This window comes from Globicephala melas, chromosome 9, assembly GCF_963455315.2.
Source record: "Globicephala melas chromosome 9, mGloMel1.2, whole genome shotgun sequence".
Lineage (NCBI taxonomy): Eukaryota > Metazoa > Chordata > Mammalia > Artiodactyla > Delphinidae > Globicephala > Globicephala melas.
This window is the reverse complement of record NC_083322.1, coordinates 44,527,081-44,552,940: the sequence shown is the minus strand read 5'-3', so window position 1 is coordinate 44,552,940 and position 25,860 is coordinate 44,527,081. Positions and strand designations below refer to the sequence as shown.

Here is a 25,860-nt window from a genome sequence, read left to right as displayed (position 1 = left end):
AAGACACGGTGGATCAAACAGGGAAGCCTACTCTCTACTGATACACTACCACGGCATTTGAAGAAATTCTAACCCTTGGGGTCAACCTCAGGATGAGCTTATTATATGAGTTCTTGCTCTATTACTGAGATGCTGGTAAATGTCAAGGAGGCATCGACCAACTCAATACTGGGAACTAACTGGTAGTTGAGGCCAATGAGAAGCTTCTGAGGACCTGCACAGCCTGCATCTTCAGGGAAGAAAGAAAACAACATGCATGGAAAGCGCTCAGACCTCTTCTGGGAGAACCCATTTCTTGGGCAGTATTGGTGGGTAGCCTCCTGATTACCCTCAGGGATCTCAAGTCCTTCCAGCCTATACTGATCCCTACCTGATCTCCCAGACTGACCTCCCTGCTCTTGATGCCCAAACCAGTGACTACAAACGTCTGTTCCTCCAATCAACACAGGACATTTCCTCCAGTGAGCAAACGGGAAACATGGACCCTTCCTCTCCATCTGACAGCATGTCCCCTCCCGCACAACTTGTTTAAATACCCTTTGACACTAAGCCTTTCTTGGAGTGCATGTGGATTCCTAATACTAGAACATCTGGTTTAGTTCCTTTGAAGGAGCAAATTTTTCCTGCCCTCCATACCCCACCTATATGGTGAGGGCTGCATTCTTTGTTATGTTTTATTTCTTTCTAAAATGCTCTCACTGGTGAGCAGGACTGTAAAGTGGTTAAGGGCATGGACTCTAACATTCAATGCCCAGTTCCAACCCTGCCCTCACCATTTACTAGCAGTGAGAACTTGGGCCCCAAATGTCACATCAGTGGGATGGGCATGATGACAGCAGCTTATCCTGCAAAGCTGTCATGAGGGTTGAAGAGTTGATATGTGTAAAGAGGAGCGCCTGGCATGTGCGAAACCTTATGTAAATGTCAGCGATTGCTACTACTATTCGTCTTCTCATCAGCATACTACTCCAAGAGGCAACAGTGGTGAGTGAGAGTACCCTGAATTTAAATTCAAATGGATTTGAGGGTCAGAATTAGCTGTGGCACCTTTGGGGCAAGTCACTTAATCTCTCTGTGCCTAAACTTCCATATTTGCAAAGCCAGGCCAAAAAAATCCTACTGCATAAGGTTGTTATGGGGATTAAAGGACCGATCTTGTTTGTCTGGACTACTCCAGCCTTGCACAGCAGGCCCTCAAAGCACTACTCTGTGCATTGTTTTTGTAATGGACAATTATTACGGTAGGGAGCAGTGGCCGCGAGATGAGTCCTCTTTCCCTCTCCATCCCCCTTGCCCCGGCGCCTGAGAAACAGAGCATCCCCATGGCAACAGCGGCAGCTGGTCCCTTGATAAGAGGAGCTGAAGCCGGGCAGCAGCAGCCACTGCCACTGAGGAGCCGGCCCAGCTTCAGAGAGGAAACACTTCCTCCCCATCACTTGCCTTCTCATCTCAGCACCTGCACTGACTGGTAAGTGCTTCGGATTTTTACTCTGAGAACTTTTATGGTGAGAAAAGCAAGCTTCCAATAAGTTACAGCTCTTTTGTGGTTGCTGGGACAAAGAAGGTTGCAGCTGGGGGTACAGGGGGCGTGGGAGATGGCGATGCTTTCTGGAGTGAGACTAAGCCGGAATTAGATGCGGAGCTGGGAAAGTCACCACTTGCAAGTCATTTTTTCCAAGGGAGGTGGACTCCTGAGTTCTGTAAGAACCAGAGTCCCCGCAAATTAAATTGCGAAGTTTCATAATGAACACAGGAATGTCTGCGTATTCGCACAGCAGCGTAGGGAGGCATATCTTCCAAGGCTGAGGAGAGTGTCCTAATCAAAAAAATCCCCTCTCTGTCCTACTTCGAGGAAGAGTCATTCCTCGAGGAATACTGCAAATTTAGGCCTTCTAAATGAATAAATTTGATTTAAAAACGTGGTACTTTTAACCTGAATTCAGTCCTCAGGTTAAAAAAAGATTTGACAAAAGATGTGAATTTTTACATAAGCAGAGGCTACTTTAACCAGACACCGCCTTGGGCTGTGGACATAACCTTCTAACTTTTTATTCCATCAAGTAAATCCAGGTCTGACTAATTTGGGGAAATTCTTTAGAATACCACGTGACTCGGCTAAGTGTCAGCTCGCTCCTGAGAATCAGTATTAGTATGTTCCCAAGGCCTGGAAGTGGGTGTTCTGCAGTTGGTTTGTACCTCGGATTGTTCTTATCTCATCATTAGCTTCAGAAAAGGCCAGAGATGGGACAAGGAGATGGTTCCAATGGTTCAATTTAGATGTACATGTTGTAATTCCAAGCAGAGGACTAAAAGAGCCAAGAAAGCAACTGACATTCTTAAAATGGTAGCATGTGCTGGGATCTGGGCTGGGAGCTTGACACACATGGTACTGTTAATACTCTCAACAACCCTGGAGAAGAGCCACTATCGTGCCCATTTCACAGATGTGGAAACTAAGTTTCCAAGAGGACATATAACTTTCCCAAGTTCACCCAGCTAGAGAGTGGGACAAGCAACCAAGCATTTGTTTCTACCTTATATCACCTCACAGCACCAAATGCTTACAGTCAGTGAGGAATTTTCTATGCATTAAACTACATATGCTAACACCCAACTGAGAAATCTACTCAGTGTTAAGAGAAAGGACAACATGCCCAGAGCAGCTTCTGACCTTAAAGTGAACTGACCAATCTTTTTTAGCTTCAGAAATAGCACTACTATCCTCCTGAAATAGGAACCAGCTCTGAGCTAGTGGAGACGGGCTCCCTCAAAGGTGTCCTCGGCTTCAGCAGGCTGCTCTGGCCTTCCTGCCCTGCAACCTAGCCAGCTTCCTTCCCTGGCACCCAGCTCCCTGGACCTTTCCTCTCCTGTTCTCAAAAGAGAAAGAGACCTTTGTCATTAATAACCCCTGTGTGCTGTGACATCAGTTAATGTATCTCCTCTCTCAGTGGTATTTGTGTTTACAAGTGTCTCTCTGAGAAAAGGAATGTAAGAATTACCGAGAGGAATTACGAGTTTAGCGTCACGATCCTGAAAACCTCCTCAAACCCCTGATATGCCATCACCTGGTCTCTTGTACGTGCTACAACAAAACACCCACATTCTTTCAAACAACAATGAGAAAAGTAATACAGACCCACAGCTCTTTCTTCTCTAATGGAAAAATCTGAAAACCAAAAGTTCTTGTTGTTGTTAGGTTCAACATAAATTCATTTGGTAGCTAAACCTGATGTGAAAGGTATGAATCATTTTGTAGGCTTTATTTATGTGGTTTAGTGTGAATATTCATATTTTTGCTACAGAAGTAATGCCTGTGATTGTGGAGCTTCCTGAGACTCTTCTGGAGGTGTTACATAATAAAAATATCCTGATTTCCACCATACATGTGGCCCCAGGCTTTTCAGGAGAGGTTGGGAGGGCCAATACTGACAGTCACAGTGGTGGTCCCAGCCGTCACTGTGTGAGTATTCAAATTCAGAGACCACACTGAACCAATAAACAGCAAGAGAATGCTAAAGGATCACAAATCTTTGACTAGAGAATAGTTTATAAAATACCCCCAAAGCATCTCTTCAGTCCCTAGCCCTTTGGTTGGAATCTGAAGACCCAGGGTACCAGGTGTTTAGGTACGAAAGCAAGAGCTGATTCTTCAGAAATTTCCCATATTACAGCGAGCTGCTGAGGGAGATGATGAAACACTCCCTGGGCAGCATGACAAAAGCAACATCCATATGCTGTGCTTGGGGTGGAGACTGAATTAAAGAGAGAAACGCATGGGCAGAGTCAGGAATACGAAGTAGAAATACTCCATTTCCTAGTTCAAGAATTAGACTAGCTCCTAACTTACAGTGGCTCAATTATCCTGAGCACCTCTTCTCACTGAGGGTAGAAATGCAGAGGGGGCAGGGAGACGGGGTCGTCTTATACTAAGATTCAACAGGCAGATAAAATGACGATCATTAATAAGGTGATGCTAAACTCCAAATACCTCTCTCCTCCGTGTACTCGTTCCTTTCTTTGTGTGAAGGTTTTTTTTTTTTTTTTTTTTTTTACAGCCAAGAATACTGTAGTGACATCATCCATAGTAAACGTAGCTTCTAATCCCATGGGCAAAATGCATCCCTGCCCAGCATGGAGTATTTTTGTAAAGTAAAATCCCAAATGTGAAAACCATCTCTCAGCCTCCTAGTAAACAGAGGCTTACCATCATTTTTTCCCTCACACTGATTTAAAATAGTGATGTGTCCCCCATAGACACTAGGTGCTACCTTGGGGAGGAGGCATGTGTCAGTTTTGTGACTAGTCACCAGGTACCCTTACCTTGTCCGTGGACTTCTGACACTTGCACAGCTCGTCTCTCAAGGGCAGCCTCCTTTCTCTCAAGTCCAGTACTGTGAAAGCCAATTTGCTCGGATGGTGGCTGGCTGTCCCATGGGTCAGCATCTAGATGAAAATGAAAGAGTCAATGTTTTTAGAATTGTTCAGTTCGTTAGCTGGTCTTCATTAGCCAGCTATCTAGTAAGGTATAGACAATGTTACATGACTGACATTTACTCAATACCTACAATGTGCAAAGCACATAGCTACTACTTAATCGTCATAGTAACTCTGGGATAGTTATTATTAAGTCTATTTTACAGATAAGAAAACTGAGGCTAAGAATGGGGGCAGAGAGGACCCTATGTCCCCGGGTGCCAGTTTGTGGGTGCACCAGGAAGATGCTCGCCTGGGCAAATTCTACCGCAGCAGCAATAGACTGTAGGCAGAAAGAGCAAAAACGATTATATTGCACTTGGGCTCCATCTATCCTCACTACCTCATGACGATGTAGCCACTTCATCAAAGTCTTACTGCTTTTAGGTAAAGGGCTGAAATTTAACCTAGATCTATTTGACTTGAAAGCTCAGCTTCAAAGTAAATAAACCAGCTATTGAGCACATAGGAGCAGCCATATGACCAAGTACAAAACCCAGCTTACATTAGGCTGGAGAGAAGGAGAGGGTACTCCTGCCAGAGAGGACCTAGAGCAGAAGGTAAGAGGCCTGAGTTCAAACGATGACTGACTCTAAATATGTAACTAATTGTAGGTCACGTTAAGCTCTTTGAGTCTCAGTCTCTTCTTCTAGAGAAGGAATATTTTAACTAGTTCCTGCATGGGGTGGTGTTCAGCACAAAGTCAATGACAGGGCCCATGACCTTCTGCCCAAAGAGATGAAAGACTGAGTAGGTACACAGTCATATCTGAATGACTCTGCCTCCAGACCCCAACACTGAGCCCACTCATCCTGAATGATGGTCCCATAGCTTTCCTCTTCACGCAAGCAGGTAGCGGCCGGCCACCCAAGTTAACAGCATACTTCCTATGGTCCCAGGGAGTTGGCAGTCTCTATACAAACACTAAAAGCAATGGTCTGAATTGATTTCTGCTGAAGTCACTCAGTGAAGTCAGTCTGCTCAGAATGACACTAAAAGCTGGCTCAAGTAATCCGTTAATGTCTCCATCTGCTACACAATGATCTCAGCTTGGAGGAGGAGAGGCCCTCTAGCCTTCCCAGAGAACATTGGCTTATTCCTCAGAAGACAACTGAGTTGAACTAATTCTGTGAGCTTGAAATGTTAACACAATTGGTCTGTGTGTTCCTCTGCATGCCAGTATCCAAGAATCTCAAGAAAACACGACCAGTTGGGTCATTTTAATCTTACTGCTCTCCAACCATTCTTGCTACGGTAGGACACGAGTAATAAATTATCTAAAAGAAACAGAATATAGGCAGACTCTAATGAAGATTTCCTATAAATCTCAACTAATGCATTTCTCATTCAGACCTGACACACGTCCATTCTGAATTTCTACTCCTTCTGGACCATGGCTACAACTAATAGCTCTGAAAAATTCAACGGATTTGCGGTTTAGGAAAAATGGGCTATGGTGGGAGGAGGAAGAGGAAACAGATTTGCTATAACGTCAGAAATCTCTAGGGAGAAAATAATAAAGATCCATTTCAAGACCTAGATTTTTTCCTACCACATCTCTACGACTGTTATAATGTGGATAGGGAAGAAGTCTCATTACTTCATAGTTATAAGCATGTAATGGTAGAAAACCAGAAGCCTGTTTCAATTTCGATTCAAAGTAACCACTGTTTTAAGAGTCTTGGGTCTCTAGTGGGAGTCTTCAGAAATGGAGATGGATCCAAGCTTGGCTATTTAATAGATGTGTGACTAAATAACTTAATTAGATGTTCTGATCCTCAGTTTCCTCACCTGTGAAATAGGCATAATCTTACTTTGCAGAACTCAACAGAAAAAAATACAGGCAAGGTTTAATCAAGATTTTCTGTAACTCGCAGCTAACTCTTTTCTAAATCAGACTTTACAAATGTTCATTCTTGAAACTCCCACAGTGCTTCTGAAAGACAGCAAATATTGAACATTTGATACGTGACAATTACTGATAATCTCTGTGTGTGTGTGCGTGTGCGTGTGTGTGTGTGTGTGTGTGTGTGTGTGTGTGTGATTCATTTATTTTGGCTTAAATCTTAAGTTTGGAGCTTCTAGTAGCTAAGTAGAAGAAGCAGAGTTTAAAAATAGGATTGAATGGAGAACATAGTAGTAAGTGCTCAGTAGATATTTAACAAGTGAGTGAATAAACAAAAGAGGTACTAATGGACTTGTTTCTATACTTCAGTGGTGCTGGAGAAGAAATCCACACACGGCCCCTCCTTTGATGATGTCCACTGAGCAAATGCAGCCACTGGAGCTCTCAGAAGACAGACTGGACAAGCTTGACCCTCGTTGCGGCCACTTAGGTAAATGCTCCAGTGCGAATGTCAAGGGTGAAAGTCAGAAAGGGGGCATCCCTGCCATTCAGTTTGCAAGCAAGTCAGAGGGAGGCCCCCTGAAACCTGATAGTTTGTGACTTTTGATGACAGCCAACACCAGATGGATGGGCAAATAGCCGTGGGTCTGTGGGGTCTGCCACGTAAATATTAGCTGAAGCACTGTAGAGAAGTTCATTAGAATTAAAAAAAGAGGGGAAAGGCATTGTCCTCTTTTTTGGGTCTGACAGAGTCCCAGGCAGAGCATTTCTGAGGCAATAAATGGAATGTGACACTATAGCTTGTTTCCAGTCCTTCCCGGCACACTTACACCCCACGTGCAGTGCCAATAAAATATTTCAAATATCTCTCTTTGCCTATCAAGACAGAATTTTAAATAGCCTTTTTCTGCTTTATTGTCAATCTGTTTCCTTTCCAGAACTGACTTTTTGCATAACATTTGTAATGAAAATACCAGAAACATTTCTGCCTCTACCCATTGCTAAAAATGAGACACTCAGACTTTTGATGGGTGGGCCTTTTGCATATTCATAGCCTTTGTTTATGCCTCGCTTGGTTATGACTCCCCTTGCCTCTCCCCTCTCCCCATTTACCATCAAGATATTTTATAGTCAGGATTTCTCCAAACATGGGAGAAAAGGCAATTGAAGTAAAAGTCAAAATTGAAGGAAATGTCTTGCTCTTTGTACGGTGCCCTGAATCGCTTCTTGGGGTTGAACGGTGATGCATGGCTGGTCTATAGCCAGCCTGTACTTCCAGAGACCCCACAGCTGGGCAGCACTCATTCTGAGCCACTTTAATTCATTCAACAAATGTCTATGGTTTGGATAATATGGGGGGAAATGAACTGTGCTCTGTGGTAATACATTTTTAAAATTACATTTTCCGCCTGGCATTAAGATACATAGACTCAAGAGCCTGGGTTTAATCCTGTTGCCATAACCTGACAGCAGTGGAATCTTCAGCCTTTTAGCTGGCCTTCTAAACCTCAGTCCCCTCATCTGCAAGTTAGGGATAACTGTACCTTTCCTCGTGGGCGTGGTGTGAGAACTAAATGAGATAATATATTCAGGATGGCGTGAATATTTAACGTCTGGTAGAACATAGGCATTGACGAATCAGAAAAGGTGTTGGTCCATCCCACACACTAAAATGAGGTGAAATCACCTAGTACATAAGTAGTACTCAATAAAGTCCCCTTCTCATCTCCTTTTTTGCATGCATGTAAACATAAAATCATATAGTCCAATGCCTTACACATAGTACAATTTCAATCAATGCTTATTAAATTGAAATGATTGGATGAAATTATTAAAATCTCCCAGATAAAAGGAAATATTTATTACTATTAAATATGGCTGAAGAATGACGCTGTTTGATTTTTTGGTTATGTATTATGATCTTCTGATGAGGCAGGCATAATGATAGTTACTAAATATTTCTGATAGTTGGTTCCTCACATGTATTGGGCTTTCTAAAACAAAGGATCATCCAGATATAACGTCCAATAGACCATAAGTAACTTGGAAGCAAGGTCCATTTCTTACTTTTCTTTTTAGTCCTAGCTCAATGCTGGCATATACAGTAGAGGTTTAATCAATGTTTGTTGAATAAATAAATGAATGAATGACACAGGTTATGTCTAGACCCACAAAAGTGAAGTGAAAAGGTCTGGCACATTTAATCCACAATATTTTTAAAAAAGTGACCTGAATATTTTCATAAACAAAAGAAAGAGAAAGAGAGGAAAAACAAAAGGGAGGAAGAAAAAAAGAAGGAAGGAAGGAATGGAGGGAGGGAGGGATTAAAAAAATCCAATTACTCTCTGAATTTCCCCAACATCATTCATAGTTGTAAATCTAGCTGGACAGTATCCAGGCCATAGTGAGTTTCCAGAGAGACAAATAGCTTCCCTGCCTTGCACCTTCTTTGAATCCTAACGGGATAGCTCCTTATCCATAATCTGTTTGAGTTCATTCATTCAAGCATACATTCAACAAATATTTATTCATTGTCGCTAAGGAGATAAAATACAAGACACCTGTCATAAAAGAGGGCCAAGAAGATATGCATAAGTAATCATTAGATCACCCTTTAAAGGTGTTAACATGAGTAAAAATGCTGTGGATACTTAGAAACTGAGAAAGGACACCCAGGACTCGGGTTAGTAAGAAAAGACAATGATGGGGTGGGAGTGGGAGGGTTTGACTTTCCTCTGAGCCTTGGGGAAAGTATTGGGGGTAAGCAATGGCTAGAGTGAACATTTTTTGAGGGTATGAAATCTATCAAATGTATCAAATGCTTTACCATCCTTAACAAATTTAGTTCTCTCTCTCCCTTTCTCTCTCTCTCTCTCTCTCCCTTTCTCTCTCTTCTCTCTCTCTCCCTTTCTCTCTCTCTCTCTCTCTCCCTTTCTCTCTCTCTCTCTCTCTCCCTTTCTCTCTCTCTCTCTCTCTCCCTTTCTCTCTCTTCTCTCTCTCTCCCTTTCTCTCTCTTCTCTCTCTCTCCCTTTCTCTCTCTCTCTCTCTCTCCCTTTCTCTCTCTCTCTCTCTCTCCCTTTCTCTCTCTTCTCTCTCTCTCCCTTTCTCTCTCTCTCTCTCTCTCCCTTTCTCTCTCTCTCTCTCTCTCCCTTTCTCTCTCTCTCTCTCTCTCCCTTTCTCTCTCTTCTCTCTCTCTCCCTTTCTCTCTCTCTCTCTCTCTCCCTTTCTCTCTCTCTCTCTCTCTCCCTTTCTCTCTCTCTCTCTCTCTCCCTTTCTCTCTCTTCTCTCTCTCTCCCTTTCTCTCTCTCTCTCTCTCTCCCTTTCTCTCTCTCTCTCTCTCTCCCTTTCTCTCTCTCTCTCTCTCCCTTTCTCTCTCTTCTCTCTCTCTCCCTTTCTCTCTCTCTCTCTCTCTCCCTTTCTCTCTCTCTCTCTCTCTCCCTTTCTCTCTCTCTCTCTCTCTCCCTTTCTCTCTCTTCTCTCTCTCTCCCTTTCTCTCTCTTCTCTCTCTCTCCCTTTCTCTCTCTCTCTCTCTCCCTTTCTCTCTCTCTCTCTCTCTCTCACACACACACTTAATATTATCCTCACCTTAACATTTGAGAGAATATTAAAGTTCCTAGAAATTAAGCCCTCCCCCAAAAAAAGGGGAAAAAAAGAAACTATGGCCCAAGTTCTCAGAACTAACAAGAAACTGAGTCAGGATTTGAACTTAGATCAGTCTAACTCTACTTATTTATCCACTCAGCAAGTATTTATTGGTGGGAGAGGCAATTAAGAATAAAATTATCAAAAGGGTATATAATCTTTAATCTCCAGGAAGGCTCTATCTAGAGCAGGAGATAAATCATTATGGAATGAACAAATGCTAGAACAGTGACAGAGGAGCTCAAAGGACAGCAACATAAACCAAAGCACAGAGGAGTAAAATGGAACAGAGAGAATACTTTAATGGGCAAGGGGTGATGGGATCGAATTAATTACTACAATGACATCTGATGGACATGATGTAGAATCGAGGCTTCAAAAGCTCTGGTGAGGGCTTCCCTGGCGGCGCAGTGGTTGAGAGTCCGCCTGCCGATGCAGGGGACACGGGTTCGTGCCCCGGTCCGGGAAGATCCCACATGCCGCGGAGCGGCTGGGCCCGTGAGCCATGGCCGCTGAGCCTGCGCGTCCGGAGCCTGTGCTCCGCAACGGGAGAGGCCACAACAGTGAGAGGCCCGCGTACCGCAAAAAAAAAAAAAAAAAAAAAAAAAAAAAGCTCTGGTGAGGTAATGCAGGGGACTGAGGAGAATAAAGAGATGAATAAGAAGACGCGAGGACCTGGGGTTAGGATGGGCAAATAGGAGAATTGCAAAGCCAGGGGGCAGGGTAAAGACCAATGCTGATATACACACTACTATATATAAAATAGATAATCAACAAGGACCTACTGTATAGCACAGGGAACTCTACTCACTACTCTGTAATAACCTATATGGGGAAAGAATCTGAAAAAGAATAGATATATGTATATGTATAACTGAATCACTTTGCTGGACACCTGAAACTAACACAACATTGTAAATCAACTATACTCCAATATAAAATAAAAATTTTTTAAAAAGACCAGTGCTGAAGTGTAAGTGTGAATCACTGATGTGACTTGGCCAGTTATAGAAATGAAGGCAGTGAGGAACAGACTGAGAACCCAACTACAAGACCAAGGAGAGCATAAGGCGCCGTACCGGCCCTTGGGCTCTCCAAAGAGAATAAGGCTTGAACAAAGGAAATTGGGAAGGAGCATTTGACACCTGTTCTCCCATCAGAAATGTAACTTAAACCCACTCTGTGTCTTGCTTAACTATATTTTAAAATTCCTCTTTGCCTTGATTATCCATCCCATTTAAGCTCTCTCCATTTGGAATTTTACAGAATTCTAGTTTTATTACATGATTTATGCATGTAAAGTCCGCTGTAGAAGAGGCCACAATAAATAAATACTTTTCTTTTTCAGACCAAACGACTTCTACTCCTATCATCAGGTATAATTGGAATCCAACCAGTCCATGACTGGACACTTATGTAATATTCTTTTTTTCTTTGCGTCTTGTCAAAATCAGATGACCTTTCAGACCAGTTTATTAAGGACTGTGAGCTCAAAAAGAAGCCAAGAAAAGGGAAAAATGTACAAGTCACCCTGAATGTTGAGTCAGACCAGAAAAAACCAAGGAGAAAAGATACACCGGCCCTGCACATCCCACCTTTCATACCAGGTAACGGACGGTGAGGTCAGTTTGCACATCTGTAAAAGGGAAATGCTTGCCTCTAGATCACATTGGTCTTACAATTTTTTCCTTAAATATTTGGATGTTTTTAAATCATTGTTGCAATCTCTACATTTGTCTTAGTTACGATAAGGCCAGCCATTATAACATACATATACCATATATATATATATATATGGTCCAAAATATTAGTGGATAACACAATACAGGTTTACTTTTCCCTCATCAGTGGAAGTTGGGGACAGGGGAGGCAGGCTGTGCTTCAAACAGTCCCGCAGGGACTTGAGTCAATGGACATCAACACTACACGGCTTCTAAAGCAGGCCCAGGGCAGGCCCAGGGCAGACAGAGTGGAGGACTGGCAAGCCTGCAAGTGGCACACACACTTCCTTCCGTCACAACCCTCACCCGACTGCAAGGGAGGCAGAGAAATGCAACCCAGCTGTGTGCCCAGAAGAGCGAAACAGTCTGGTGAACAGCTAACGCGTCTCTATAACAACCCTGCGTGTGGCATGTGACACTCTCTTGTTTCCAAACGTTTTGTTTTGTCTTATTTCCTTTACCCCTTCCCTCCAGGCCATTTATTTAATGTCCTCTCTATTCACAACCCACTCAGGGGAATACAAAACAAATAGAACACAGAGCATTCTGAAAAGGAACTTTCAGTTTTATAAGAAATAAGAGAAACACATAAACAGCTGAAATATACAGCAAGAAGTAACATCATAACGGAGGTCCTCAGATAAGGACCCTGGGAGCTCAGTGTGGGCAGTGAATTGTGGACAGTTTTATAGAGGAGGCTGTTTTTAGAGAGTTTTCTCCATTCTACAGATGGAGAAAACTTTCACGCATAGAAGAGAGGAGAGTAGGCAGGTAGGTGGAAGTAGAGGACTAATTAAGCCAATGAAGAGTGTAGCCCGTGGCTTACGGAACAGCAAAGGCCCCATCGCTCTAATGCGGGTGGACTTTGACAGCAGACAGACCTGGGCTCCATTCCTCAGGCACATGTCTTTGCCTCACTTTCCTCAGCGAGTGGACGGTGGTAGTAATATTAAATTGCTCAGGGTTTTGTGAGGCTAAAATGAAAGCAGACATGTAAAATCCTTTGCACAAATGATGTTCTCTAGTGTAGCCTCAATAAATACTAATTCTTATTTTAAAGAAACTGCTTTTATTAAGATGTTTGAAAAGATATGCTGACTACCATCACCAGGTGTATGTGCAAATATAGATGCATGTATTTGACCCTGTTTCTCCCTCTGTTCCCCTAATTATGCAGGTGTGCTTTCAGAACATTTAATTAAAAGATACGATGTCCAAGAGAGACATCCAAAAGGCAAAATGAGTCCAGCTCTTCATAACACTGACCTGGAACAGAAAAAGCCACGGAGAAAAGACACACCTGCCCTGCACGTGTCCCCCTTTGCAGCAGGTAAAAGAGCTGGTGCACGGCATTTTCAGGGGGTGATGGAAACAGGTCAACAGGCTTAACATCTGGACGTGCCAGAGGCATGGCCTTTGTCCTGGCCCAGCAATCTGTGTCTCAAAGAAGGGCCCAGGGGAGGAACAGCATTTACTGCTGCCTTTCAGGCTTACCTTCATTGGCCGCTCCCCTGGGGCTGACTTGGAGCTGGGTGATGATCAGAGCATAACTCATGCTTCAGCAGAACTGGTCGAATTCACTGAGCCAATGAACTAGAAATGTCAGTGGGTCCTTGAAAAGAGTTTAAATACCCTCCTCCCCAGTCTTCCAGGAATCTTGCATTCTATGGCTGACAGCTGAGTCTCCCAAGACACCTGGATATATTTACCAAATCCTCAAAAGAAGAGAAAGAGAGAGCAAAAGGGAGAGAAAGAGAGCTGCAGAAATAATGATAGCTCTCTTAATATGTGTCAAATCAAACCAAAAAATCTTGCTGAACTATGTGCACAACCCCACGTTATAGGGCAGGGCAGTCAGCATGTGAGGTATAGCCTTGTCCCTGAGAATTTTATGTACAAGTTGGGGAGAAAGACATACACAATCACGGTTAGAGTATAAGACGGAGTGCGTGTTTGTTTTATATAGTAGTTGGGGGTGGGAGAATGGCAGAAGAGAAAATATGCTAATGTTTATTGAAACCCTACTTAACGTTAGCTCCTGAGTTTACATGTCTTGTGGATTTTCAAAAATCAACTGGATAACACAATAACTATTATCTCACTTTACAGATAAAGAAATTGAGAGAGAATTTAAGTAACTTAGCTACTCTAAAGTCTTCTGTTGATGAAATTGATGAATGGATGGCTGATTGGCTAATTGATGATGGGATGATTAGAATGATTGATGAATGGATCAAATTATGCTCACGTTCAAACACTGTTACATGACAGAGCTGGGGCTGCTGTCCAGGTCTGACTCATCTGTGAGCAGTTTTTCATTGCACCATGCTATGGTTTAGACTGGTAGCATTTTAGCAATCCAGAAGGGATGCTTGGGAGGAGATGAGATTTAGTCATTATTATAAAACTGTATTTTCCCATTATTGCATCTAATAACAAAATTGAAAGACGGCTCAGAACACATCATGGAAAGACAGTCAGGGGAGCAGACAGGGTTACTGACCTCTGAGAAGAGCCAGGCAAGGAGGAATGGAGCATGAGGAAGCACTTGTCTGGAGAAATGCACCAAGGACCAGTTGGGAGGGTCTGAACCAGCCTCGGCCATGTTTCTCATAGGTTACATGCATCCCTACCTATACTGATCCTTCAACCCATCACACATTTCCTCCAAGCTCTGCCTCTGTCCAAATTCTAGTCACCTTTTAAGACTCAGCCAGTTTAAAGTCTCTGCCAACAGACCCCTCCAAGGCCAGAATGCATATTTTTTATTCTGAACTAACTCTGTATTAGAGCTGGGCATGCAAATACCAAGACTTTGCCCTCTCTTTTAGTATTATCCTTATTGTTTTTGTTGCTGTTGTTGTAGTTGTTATTTAAATTGACTTACATCAAAGACTTTTTCAATGAAGTCATGAGAATTGGCCTGGGATGGCCCTGCGTTGCTGGTATTCACCTTGATATCTGGTCCAGTCTCTCCTCTATAGCCGTGCTCAATAAGTATCTGTTCATTAGATATTCCATTCGGCAATCATGATTTAGCAGTTTCAAGTTCTCCATTAGGAGACTGATTATTTTATGCTCATTCTTGTATTTGTTTTTGTTGAAGTCCTTCTAGGGGAAGACTTAGTAGAGGAACAAAAATACTGATGGTCAGAGAGTTACCTTAGTACACAGCACTGAACATGGGCTTTGGAATCAGACAGGTGTAGGTTTGATCTCTGGTTCTGCTCCATTCTAGCTTTGTGACCTTGGGAAACAGACCCTAAGAGCCTCCTTCATTTCATCCATCTCTGAAAGGAGAACCATAAAATCTGTCTCTCAAGGTTGTTAACACAATTAAATAAAGTATATAAAGCACCTGGCACAGTTCCTGGCTTATTGAAAGTCCTCAATAAATGTTAGCTCACCTCTATCTCTTTTCAAACTTATATTCTTTTCTTTTTTTTAACATCTTTATTGGAGTATAATTGCTTTACAGTAGTGTATTAGTTTCTGCTTTATAACAAAGTGAATCAGCTATACATATACATATATCCCCATATCTCCTCCCTCTTGCATCTCGCTCCCACCCTCCCTAACCCACCCCTCTAGGTGGTCACAAAGCACCGAGCTGATCTCCCTGTGCTATGCGGCTGCTTCCCACTAGGTATCTATTTTACGCTTGGTAGTGTATATATGTCCATGCCACTCACTCACTTTGTCCCAGCTTACCCTTCCCCCTCCCCATGTCCTCAAGAACCTTATATTCTTTGAGATAAGTTAAATCATTTCTAAAGGTGAGAATTTTTCTAGTCACAGTGTTTTACCTCTCCATAGAACCCTGCTGATTCAAGGAACTTCCTAAACTGTTAAGCTCTATTTCTCTGGGAATGGAGGCTGCTTACGTCCCAATATCGACATCCTAAGAGAGCAGCTTCCCGGACAAATAAAAAATGTTTATCAAACAGTGCAAAGTACACAAGAGTTGGAGCAGTGGCCTGTATACATTATGGAATTCATTGAATCAGCAAATCTTTGGGTTGCAAGTATCTGCAATTATAGATAGTGTTCTATGATTCTAGCTTTCATTAGCATATTAACTGAAGTACTTTATTTTTGAAGAGCCTTTTAGTATCTAAAGATTTGGCAGTAATCGAAACGCTAGTTAGGCTGATAAGAATGGAGCCTTCAGCAGAGGTTCAGAGAGACACACTGATTCTAATAAGGGTCTTGAGAGGAACTCACGGGAAAATGCACTCTGGAGACAGCTCCTCTCATCAGCCCTTGGCAAGTGAAGGCTGGACAGGGATTCACTCTCTTCTTTAAATCTCTAGCTAGCTACCTTCATTCCCTGAGGTTAATGAGCTTCTCTGACAGCTTCCAACCATCAGACAACTCCTCTGAGCGGTGAGGAGTCATCTCGGGCTTCCTTGCCAGCCCAAGCTTTGCTCTCAACGTGACCCACAGTTGCCAGGGCCAAGGAACTGCAGGGCAGGGAGAACTGGTTTGGGATTGGTCAGATCTGCGTAGCCGAGACCTGCTTAAGAGGAAGCGAAGTCTTCAGTTGAGGTCTGTGGCAAAAGGAACTGGAGAAAGTAATGAATAATGAGGCTGCAAGCATTGAAGAGAAACTTCCTGAAAAATTGGCCTATGAGCTGTGAACACTTGGAGATCAAAGCTCAATGTGGTACTTGTAGAAAGGAGCCTGATGTGTCCTTTGAAAGTGACACCTCTTCTGTCCTGCCGGGAATAGAGCGCTCTCTCTGGTGTGGTTTACCAGGAGGGGTGGTGTCTTAGCTCTGGCTGCCTTAGATCTGCACACATCTGTAATGCTGGTGACTGGCTTTAGATGGTGCTCTGGCGGGGGTCATGGCCTAAAACAGCTTGCTGCAAGGCTAATTGACCCTTTAGAGACCCTGGACTAACAGCTTTGGCCTTAAAAACACATCAAGCTCTAAGAAGCAACCGAGTGCCCTAAACTCTTCTACATAGAGAGTGAAAGGGAAAGAAGTGACATTTTTCTAAATCCCTGCTACATTCCAAGTCCCGTGCTAGACGTTAGGATATCCTTTGAGAATCTCATAGTTTGGTAAGGAGACGATGTCTTGTCCAATGATTCCTACAACGTGTCAAGTACTTTAACAGAGGTTCATGTAAGGTGTGATTGAAGCATAAAAGAATGTTGGGCTAAATCTATCTTGGCGGGATCACCCCCTGTGGGAGATACAAATTATGTTTCCTCCCGTTTTACAGACGCATAAACTGAGGCTCAGACAGGTTAAGTGACCTGCTCCAAGTTCAGTGGCCAATGAAGGGAAAGCTTTCTGGCTCTAGAGCACATTTCTCCAATAATACACCTCTGCTTATACAGGAAAATGTGAGGATCAAGACTGGGTTAAATCAGATAGACGAGTGTTTGTTAAATCTCGTTCATCTTCGAATAACCAAAGGCACTGATATGAAGTGTCAAGGATAAGCACACGGTGACGACATAGAGATGCTGCTGATGTAAGCCTCATCCTAAGCAATGATATCCATGAGATCAGGATTTTGATAAACTACCATATATTTTTAAATTATAAGACATTAAAATGAATGCTTGATTATACTAATGCTTAATTATACTAATATAATAGTATACTATTATTATATATTATATATAATATATATATTATTATATATATTATATTATATACTATTATATAATAGTATAATAGTATACTAATATACTAGCTCACCTCCACTTGAAAGTATCTCCTGTGTCGCTGTGGAAACCTAGCCCACTTTGGGAAGGGCTGACCTTGATGATTTAACAGCCTCCTCCCTTCCCTGAAATCCCAGGATTTTTTTTTTTTTTTTCTTGGCCCAGATACTTGTACAACTAGGTGTCAAGGATACTTAAAATAACCAGAAAGTTGACTAGGATCTGGGAATTTAAAGGCTCCTGTCCACCTTGAATCCACCCAAATTTGGTGTAATGTGAAGAAATACCAAGGAAGGAAGGATGGTATGCTTGGGGGCTCAGCATAGCTAACTCTGTGTTCTTCTATCAAGATAGCCTTAATTCTAAATTAAAATCCAAACCTCTGTGCAACTGGTATAAGAGAAAATATCTCCCACTCTGCTTCATAAGTGATTTATGCAAAAGCCTTATTTTCAGCCAGACTCTTGAAATTGTTTTTCTCCTCCAATAAATATCAGCTAATTGGTAAAGAACCCATATGAACCAACGAGGGACTGAATCAAAGGAATAGTCATTAAGCTCAACACATAGTATTCGTCAATTTGCCACTGTTGAATGGACTCCAGCGTTGTAGAAAGGCCTCTTGGGGTGCACAGCTTTCCTCCCTCAAGTTTAGATCTTTATGAAATGCTTCATGAACAGAAAGGTCTCTGATTCTGAGAAGGGTGGGGAGTGATTCAAGGCAGAGGTGGGTAAACAAAGCTGACTGACTGGAGTGGGGTGACAGAAACCATGGAGGACTGGCCCTGAATCACAGCTCCCTTTCCTTTTATTAAAACAACCGATTTCACAATTCACAGGATAAGCAGAACCGTCCAGACCTCCTTGGATAGTTTTTTCTGGGCTGATCAGTCCAGAAAATGGTGCTCAGGCTTCTGAATTCCACCAACTAGTAAACTTTTAAAAACAAGATATTGTGAGCCTAACATAGGGATAGCAACTTCGAATTTTTCCTAGTAAGGATACTGACAAAACAACCATCTAACACCCCTAAAATTTCATAGAAGAAAGGATATTTTAATCCCCAAGATAAGAAAAAGAATCATCTCAAAATAAAGGGCAGAATTGTAGCCATATAGCTGTATGAAAAAAATTCACTGCATTTTCCTTATTTTCTCGTTTTGTTCTAAACCACATAAGATTTATCATCTACCAGCACTGACATTCAGCATGTTCAGAGTCGCAGCTCAATATTTTCCCAGATGTTAGTAAAATATGTTTAGTTTGACTTCATGAGGCTTACCAGTTCTTTTCAAAGGGAAAATAAACTAGCAAATTGTGAAAGGAAAGGAAGAACTAAGTTGCTCATGGCTGTAGCACTGTGCTCAGAATTATTACATACTTCTCATTTAGTTGTCACAATAACCCTTTATATAAATATTAATGCCCTCATTTTACATACAAGAAAACTTAGGTCTGAAGGTGCTATCTGGCCCAACAGAGATTAAGTGAGTGGCAGACTGGGTCCAAAGCAGTTAGACTCCAAAATCCATATGCTTCCATCCTACTGCTGTAAGCTTAAATGTAGAATGTAGAGAAGGGGGTGAGAGTTGCCTCTGACACCTAGGTTGAGCATCATCTCTAACCATAACGGTGTTCTCACTGAGCCACAGCTCCTCTGGGAAGGCCAAATAAGGCCCCTCAGTTCCCTCTCTCTCTGTTGGCACCTTTAGCTTTGCAGACATTAGCTTTGCAGACATTAAAACGTTTCTGCGTTGCCATGCTCCTGTGTACTGTCTATGCTGTAAGGTCATCTAATATTTTAATTAGAGGCACTTAATTGCAGATCTGTGCTTTGTTTTGCAGGTGTGACACTGCTCAGGGACGAGAGACCCAAAGTGATCATGGAAGATGATGAAAAAGATGGTGACAAATAGCTATTTAAAGATATTTCCCCTAAGACCACCTGTAAATAGGTTAGATTGGTTCCCTATGGCAACCTAGAAAAAATAGACTTGTTTCTGCTCTCATTTTGTCATAGTCCGCCTTTAAGATCCAGACACATTTTCCCCAGGAGGCATGCTATATCAGATTGCCAGTCACCTCTCCGTCTTCCTCTTCTTTTTTGAATCTGGTTTCTATTCCCACTTCTTGAATTTTCATTTTCTGATGCAGTGGAAAGGAAGCAGATCATCCTAACTTGGGAGATAACAGGGAAAGCTTTAGTGCTCAGCACCTGCATCTTCTGGATCCATTCGTGGAGCAAAGAGCATGGATAACGTGGGGCTCCCTGTTGCCAGTTAGGGAAATGAGAATGTTTGGGTTCTAACTCACTGATTGCTTTGGACAACATTGTCTTTTATCTCTTTTATCCTTTCTTAAGAGTCCAAGTGTCTCTTGTGACATACCTAAGTAAGACCCTTGTAACTGATACCCTAAAAGCGAATATGTGAGCTGGGGGAGTCAACCCAACCAACCATGCCTGGACTGAAAACACCACAGGTAGAGGGTGCTGGTCTATCTGGGAAGCTTAGCAATATACCCTATTTATTTTTTAAAATGTTTCTTAACTATGTTGTCCTGAAATTTTGTGAGTTGTGTCACAAATGACCATTACTAATGATAGGTATAATACCGATGTTTGTAATGAATTTACTTTTTAAAAACTTAATTAAGATCAATGGAAGACCATTCCTCTACTTTTAGCAATCTCGCTTATTTAGACCCCAATATGCTTTCATGGATGTGAGGGAAAGATGTGACATTAGCTAGTGAGCAGGAGTCTGTGTACAACCCCTGCCCCAGCCTGCCGCCTGTGAGTGCCATGAGAAGGTTTTGCACGAGGGCCTCATCTATCAGGTGATGGACATGGGGAAAAACGAAAGCTGTTGTTCAAAGGTATAAAGGTGGCTATTCAAACAGATCCTGCCTAAGTGATAATTTGGAAGCTCTGTATACACCCTGACTCCAATAGTTTGTTAATCCCTTCTGTCTTTCTGTCCTTCTCACAAATGTGGAAAAGATACAGAACCCTGCTAGTAATAAAGATGCTTCTGGTAATAAGACGCATCGCTATGTCTGGGTGCATTTCTCCTAAAAATACCCTATTTTACACTTATAAATACCCTATATTACACTTATAAAGAGAAGAGGTTGCAAAAGAGACTCAAGGACTGTTTTGTTTGTTTTTGACCCACAGAGGTTTAAAAATGTTTGAATCAACATTAATATTTAATAATCTAGTCAGGAGAATTTACATAAAATCCTAGATTTCCAGATTCTCTTGAGAAACCATCTCAAGGTCTGGCAACCTGAGCCTGATTTAGAAGCGTGGCGACCATCAGCGGGCACTGAGTACCAGATGCCCTTTTAGGAGAAATATGCATTCTCCAGCGCCCCATCTGCCCCCCCCGGCGTATTTCACCCACTGACTTCACCCTCCAGCCTTCACGTTGGAGTTTGGAACCTCTGTTGAAGACCCATACTTTGCGTCCCTAATGATCTCTCCCTCTTTGATCCCACTCCACTTTTCCTAGTGGTGGCCCCAATCACACCTTTGGGAAGAGGGGAGAAAGATTGTGGCCAGGCTGCTGGTTGAAGCCTAAGTGGTGAAATTGGCCACCAGAAAGTCTTTAAGAAGCCAAATGCAATTACACGTATGTGGAAAATAGGATTACCTCACCACCAAGGGATTCTCAGTAAGAAAACACAGATGAACTCTCGTTCTATCAGCTTTGCCATACAAGCGTGGTATACCTGCAGCCATGCCCACCGGTTGTTCTCAATAAACTCGCAGGTGCTCAGAAAAGCTCTCCTCATTTCTGATTCCTGGGGTGGGGAGGAAAGTAGACGGGCTGTTGAAGAGACAAAGGTCTCGGGTTCTTGCCCCAACTGTGCAACACTGAGCAAGTCCCTGGATTTCTCTGAGTCTGTTTTTTTATCTTGAAAATGAGGTTAGTAATCCCCACCTTGCCTTCACAGTCTGAGAATTAAATGAGATAATATAAAGCAAAGGGTGTAGTAAGCTTAAAAGCCTTGTTCGTCTATAACAGGATTATTTTAAGACATTTTCAGAGTGAGGACTGTGCCTTTTCTATTGCCAAATCCCCATTGCCTGGGTATTAAATCAGTAGCAATTATGTGGAATTGAATCAGAGCCTCTGAAGAAATACTTCAAGTAGGGAGTCACTTGCATAGCCTTAACTGAAAGACCAGCCCTCCTCTTTCCAGGAAGACGGTCTTTGTAATTCTCTCAGCCTCAAAGAAGCACTCACAGAAATGGTGAGGGACAAAGCCAGTCAGAATATCTAACCAACGCTGGATGTCACTGGGTGATTTGGATTGAAGCCAAGTCTCCCTCACCTCCCTTGACGCATGTAGCCCTTTTCTAGGCAGGTAAATTAGACATTTAATGATTAGGATTACATTCGGATTAAAGCAGTTTTCAATACATTGTGAATAACTTCCCTCCAACTAAATAATCATCATATTAAGAAACTAAAGAGCATTACATGGTAGTCCATTCAGAAAGAAGGCCCCAACTAAAGGCATCCCAACAGAACTGGCAAATCGGTTGGCCATCTGTTCATTCTGATGGCATCTACCCCAAGCCCAGGCTGCCTGAGAAGAGGAGGCGCTAGACATGAGACTCTTAGCTGCACGTAGCACTGGTGGCTTCATTTAAATCCAGATCCTCCTTAAAAGCTGCTGCCTGAGATCACACCGCCAGCTTCTAATGCTTAATTATCACCTGGAGAGGCCGGAGCCGGTGCTGGGAAAGGACTCAAGCAGCGTTTCCTTTTAAATGCAATTAAATGAATTGCAGGCCTCCCAAGCCTGTGTTGTCCACATTGTTTTCTTAAAACAAGGATAGACTTAGATGACATGTGGTTGTGAAAATAGGTTGATCGAGCACTTACGTTTCCTAGTTACATGATGGATTGTGTAGACTCTCTGTCATCTTGTGTAAATGAGGCTCCCTTGTCACTTGTAATTTCTAAGTGTGGAAGACTTACTCAGAAAACTCCCCAAGGCAGTGAATGAATGCAGAGAAAATAGATGGACTGAAAATCTCCTCCTCCTGGTCTCCTGGACACGGGATTGCCTTTGAACTGGCCTTAAGGTATCATCTTCACAGAAGTTCAGAACACAATAATGCCCGTAATTCCTGACCCCCAAAAATCAGGGCAGGAGACTCTCCCCAGATAAGTGTATTTACAGGGAAAGCAATGCAGTATTTGAAATGTGGTCTGCCCTGGAAAAATCCAAGATATCAGTTTATTTTTCTCAAGAAGAAAGGATAGGTATTTCCTAACCTACAGTAGCAGGTCCTTCCAACAACGCGAGACTCCTCGTCTTCAGGAGACTTGCTGAGAAGAAGCAGCAGAAAATGGAAGATAACTGAGCTCCTCTGAACCAACGTCACTCTTCCCATCTGGCGCCAAATGGGAATTTTGAGAGTTGCATAAAAACAGCGAACCACAGATCCTCACATCCTTACGATTATGTGTTAGTGCTCCAGAAAAACAATATTTATCCATCAAATCATGTATAATCTATATTTAAAATGTATTGTTTAATCACTACTTAAATAATGCCCTTCATGAAAAGAACAGCGTGCTCTCAGCCCTTGCATTTGTTCAATCCTTTTCCTCTATCGCCTCGTTTGATCCTCGAAAGCAATTGTAAGAAAACTAAATAGCCAAGGAAACTGACTTGGAGGAGAAGCCAGGATGGAAACTCAGGCCTCCGAACTCATGAGTGCTGTGATCCTGGCAACTGGGTGTGGAGGAATGACCGCTGTGTACAACCTTCTGCAGCTCCTAGCTGCTGGGCACCCAGGGTAGTTCCTACCGGCTTGTCACGGGTCCTGGGATCGCCTTAGGGGGAAAGTGTCTGAAACATCCTCTGGTAGAGTCAAGGTTGTGCCCCTCCTGGGGTTATATAACTAGAGCCTTTATACCAAACTGACCCTCAGTTACCAGCACGGGGCCGCCAAACAGCAGCAGCGATACAGACAAAGTCAGGTTAAGAGACAGGAGTTTGAAAGGTGTATGAAACCTGGAGACGGGGTGGGGAGGATGTGGGATTGGGGAGAGGTTGAGCCCAGTGGTAGATCCAGGTTCTGGAATCTTGAATATCTGGGTGCTTTTCTTCTGCAATTTCTTTAGCAACTTACCAGAAATATTTTCTGATGGCTCCCGGGCTTTCCCTCCTCCCTGAACACTCTGTGGCTCCCAGCTACCCCCAGAACTCAGGAGGGCACATGCTAGTGAGGGGCCCTGGAGTTTAAGCTTTATTGACTCCTTGATAAATCTGCCCCTAGCAGGCAAGAGACAGCTGTCTGCCCGTACTATGAGTCTCAGCAAGTCTGGCCACCTGTTTCCTTCACCCTTTTTTGCAGTGTTTCTCAAACAGTATATATTCACCACACAATTTCATTAACCAGATTCTTTAGCAGGATGATTGCTGGAATGAAAAGGTGAATATTAATAACATAAGAGTACCCATTTCAGGAAATTCAAAAAAGAAGACTTCCCAGAGTTCTTGTAGGGTTGACGAGGTTGTCCTTCAATGCTGAGTGACCGATACAGCTCTTTACTGCCCTGGTCAATGCTATTATAATTTCTTGGTATTGAGTTCTCACTTGTCCCGGGAAACATAGCTCTTTCCTTGATCCCTCCATCCTTTCCCCAGCCGCACGTTACCTTCCCTCCCCATCCCACTGCATGACCACATGGCTCTGTGTTCCATCTGAAAGGCAGTAGCTGGAACAAGAATGAATCCCACACATTCATTGAAATGAGCCATCACACATAGGAAAGTTTGAGGCATACCAGCCAATACCCATTGCTCTAAGCCTTCTACCCAGAAAGAAAACAAGTACCATGGCCAATCCCGCTCCTCCCTAAGCCCCTTAATCCCATAGGAAAGCTTCTTGCTTCCATTACCCAGTGTTTGGGGGATCCTTTTGTTGAAGGGAAATCATACTGAAAAGGCTAGTATGTAGAACACATCGAATCTGAAGAACTGAGTGGGAGTACAGTAGGAAGCCCCATGGTCACCCCTTCCTTCCCTCTTCCTCCCATCACCTCCTTTGGTGGCCTTTAAGGAAACACTAGGACTTTGCCAGGCAGGGTTAGAAGCCCCGTAACTAGATAATTAAGGAGGCCAAGCATTCCTTCAGCTGCCTCCAGCATGAGAGGCCTCCGTTCACACTCAGCCCCAAGCTTCCTGTGTCCAGTGGGATGAGGGTTTTCATTGTGTGGGTAATGTATGGGTTTTAATATGCACGTTTGCAAGCTCCGTCTTTGATGTACCCTGTGCATATCTGAATAGGACCAACATCCCTGGCGATTCCTCAGTCTGAGCAGAAGCCAAATCTGCAGTCGCTCTCCTACAGAGCAAAGCAAAAAGCCAGCAATAAGAAAACTAAATAGCAAATCAACAGGGTGTAGTTCTTGAACAAATGCACATTCATAATTTGTAATTGTGTAGTTATAAATCCCCTCCTAGGGCTTTGCTCTAATGACCCAGAACAGAAAGGAAGCCTTTATTTTCTTCTGCATTTGGGTATTTGGTGACAGAGCAAAGTACATTTGCCAACAGTACAAATATTTATATTTTTTTAGTAGTTTAAAAGCATTATTTCAGGTGTAGTGGAGTTCCAGAGGATCAATGCCTGATTTGACCAAACCCTGCCTCTGAAAAAAATTCCTATCAGTCTATGAGATATTAATCTTAGTGAGAAAAGAGTATTCTTGGTTTCTCGCAAGAGGTTTAAAGACACAGGCTCCATCACCAAAGCCCCAGTAGAATGCTTGTATGTGTATCTGAGTGTACACATATAAGTCTCAACCCCAAATATTCTTTCCAACCAAAGCCAAGCACACGACGGCTTGTCAAGAGGCAGAACATTCTGGGGTCCATTTCATTTCAATCTCAACCCTGACTGAGAGGAGTAGAGGAAGAAGTCAACAGAAGGAGAATTCTAGAGCAAAGATTATGTTTGTCATTCAGAGATGATAGGATCCCAACTACGGGGCTCATTTATGACGGTGCTGAAATTAGGAAACAACACCAAATTATTTGGAACGGCGCTGACCATAGGACTCCCTGTAATGATGGAAATGTTCTAGGTCTGTGCTGTCCAATATGGTGGGCACCTTGTGCCAACTGAGTACTTGAAATGTGGCTAATGAACTAGGGCACTCAATGTTTAATTTTACTTAATTTTGAAGAATTTAAACAGTCACATGTGGGTAGTGGCTACTGTATTGGGCAATGCAGGTTTGGAATGTTAACCTCTCTACTTCAGGAGGCTGTGGTTGGCAATAGAATCAACCATCCAAGCAGTCTGATGGAGGACATGGGGCCCAGGGGAGCCTGGAGCTGCCACCTGTCCTCCAGGAAAGAAAATAAGCCAGCACGTCTCTCTGGGGTGAAGACAATCAGATCTCCCAAGGCACAACCCACCAGCCCACAGGCCACCAGCCTGTTTCTACCATTTGCTAATA

General features: G+C 42.9%; 1 protein-coding gene across 1 annotated transcript; it reads left to right on the top strand.

The window, feature by feature from the left end:
• Window positions 1-1,335: 1,335 nt before the first annotated feature.
• Window positions 1,336-20,413, top strand: PPP1R17 (protein phosphatase 1 regulatory subunit 17). The gene is made up of 5 exons (XM_030856972.2): window positions 1,336-1,468; window positions 6,689-6,809; window positions 11,416-11,568; window positions 12,860-13,012; window positions 19,211-20,413. The coding sequence occupies exons 2-5, from the start codon at window positions 6,728-6,730 to the stop codon at window positions 19,279-19,281; spliced, it is 459 nt and encodes a 152-aa protein (XP_030712832.1). The 5' UTR covers window positions 1,336-1,468; window positions 6,689-6,727; the 3' UTR covers window positions 19,282-20,413.
• Window positions 20,414-25,860: the final 5,447 nt, after the last annotated feature.

Excerpts from the sequence above, each read along its gene's own strand:
- PPP1R17 (XM_030856972.2), top strand. The coding sequence starts at position 6,728 with ATGATGTCCACTGAGCAAATGCAGCCACTGGAGCTCTCAGAAGACAGA. Across the intron at positions 6,810-11,415 it reads CCCTCGTTGCGGCCACTTAG|ATGACCTTTCAGACCAGTTT; the intron begins GTAAATGCTCCA and ends TGTCAAAATCAG. Across the intron at positions 11,569-12,859 it reads CATCCCACCTTTCATACCAG|GTGTGCTTTCAGAACATTTA; the intron begins GTAACGGACGGT and ends CTAATTATGCAG.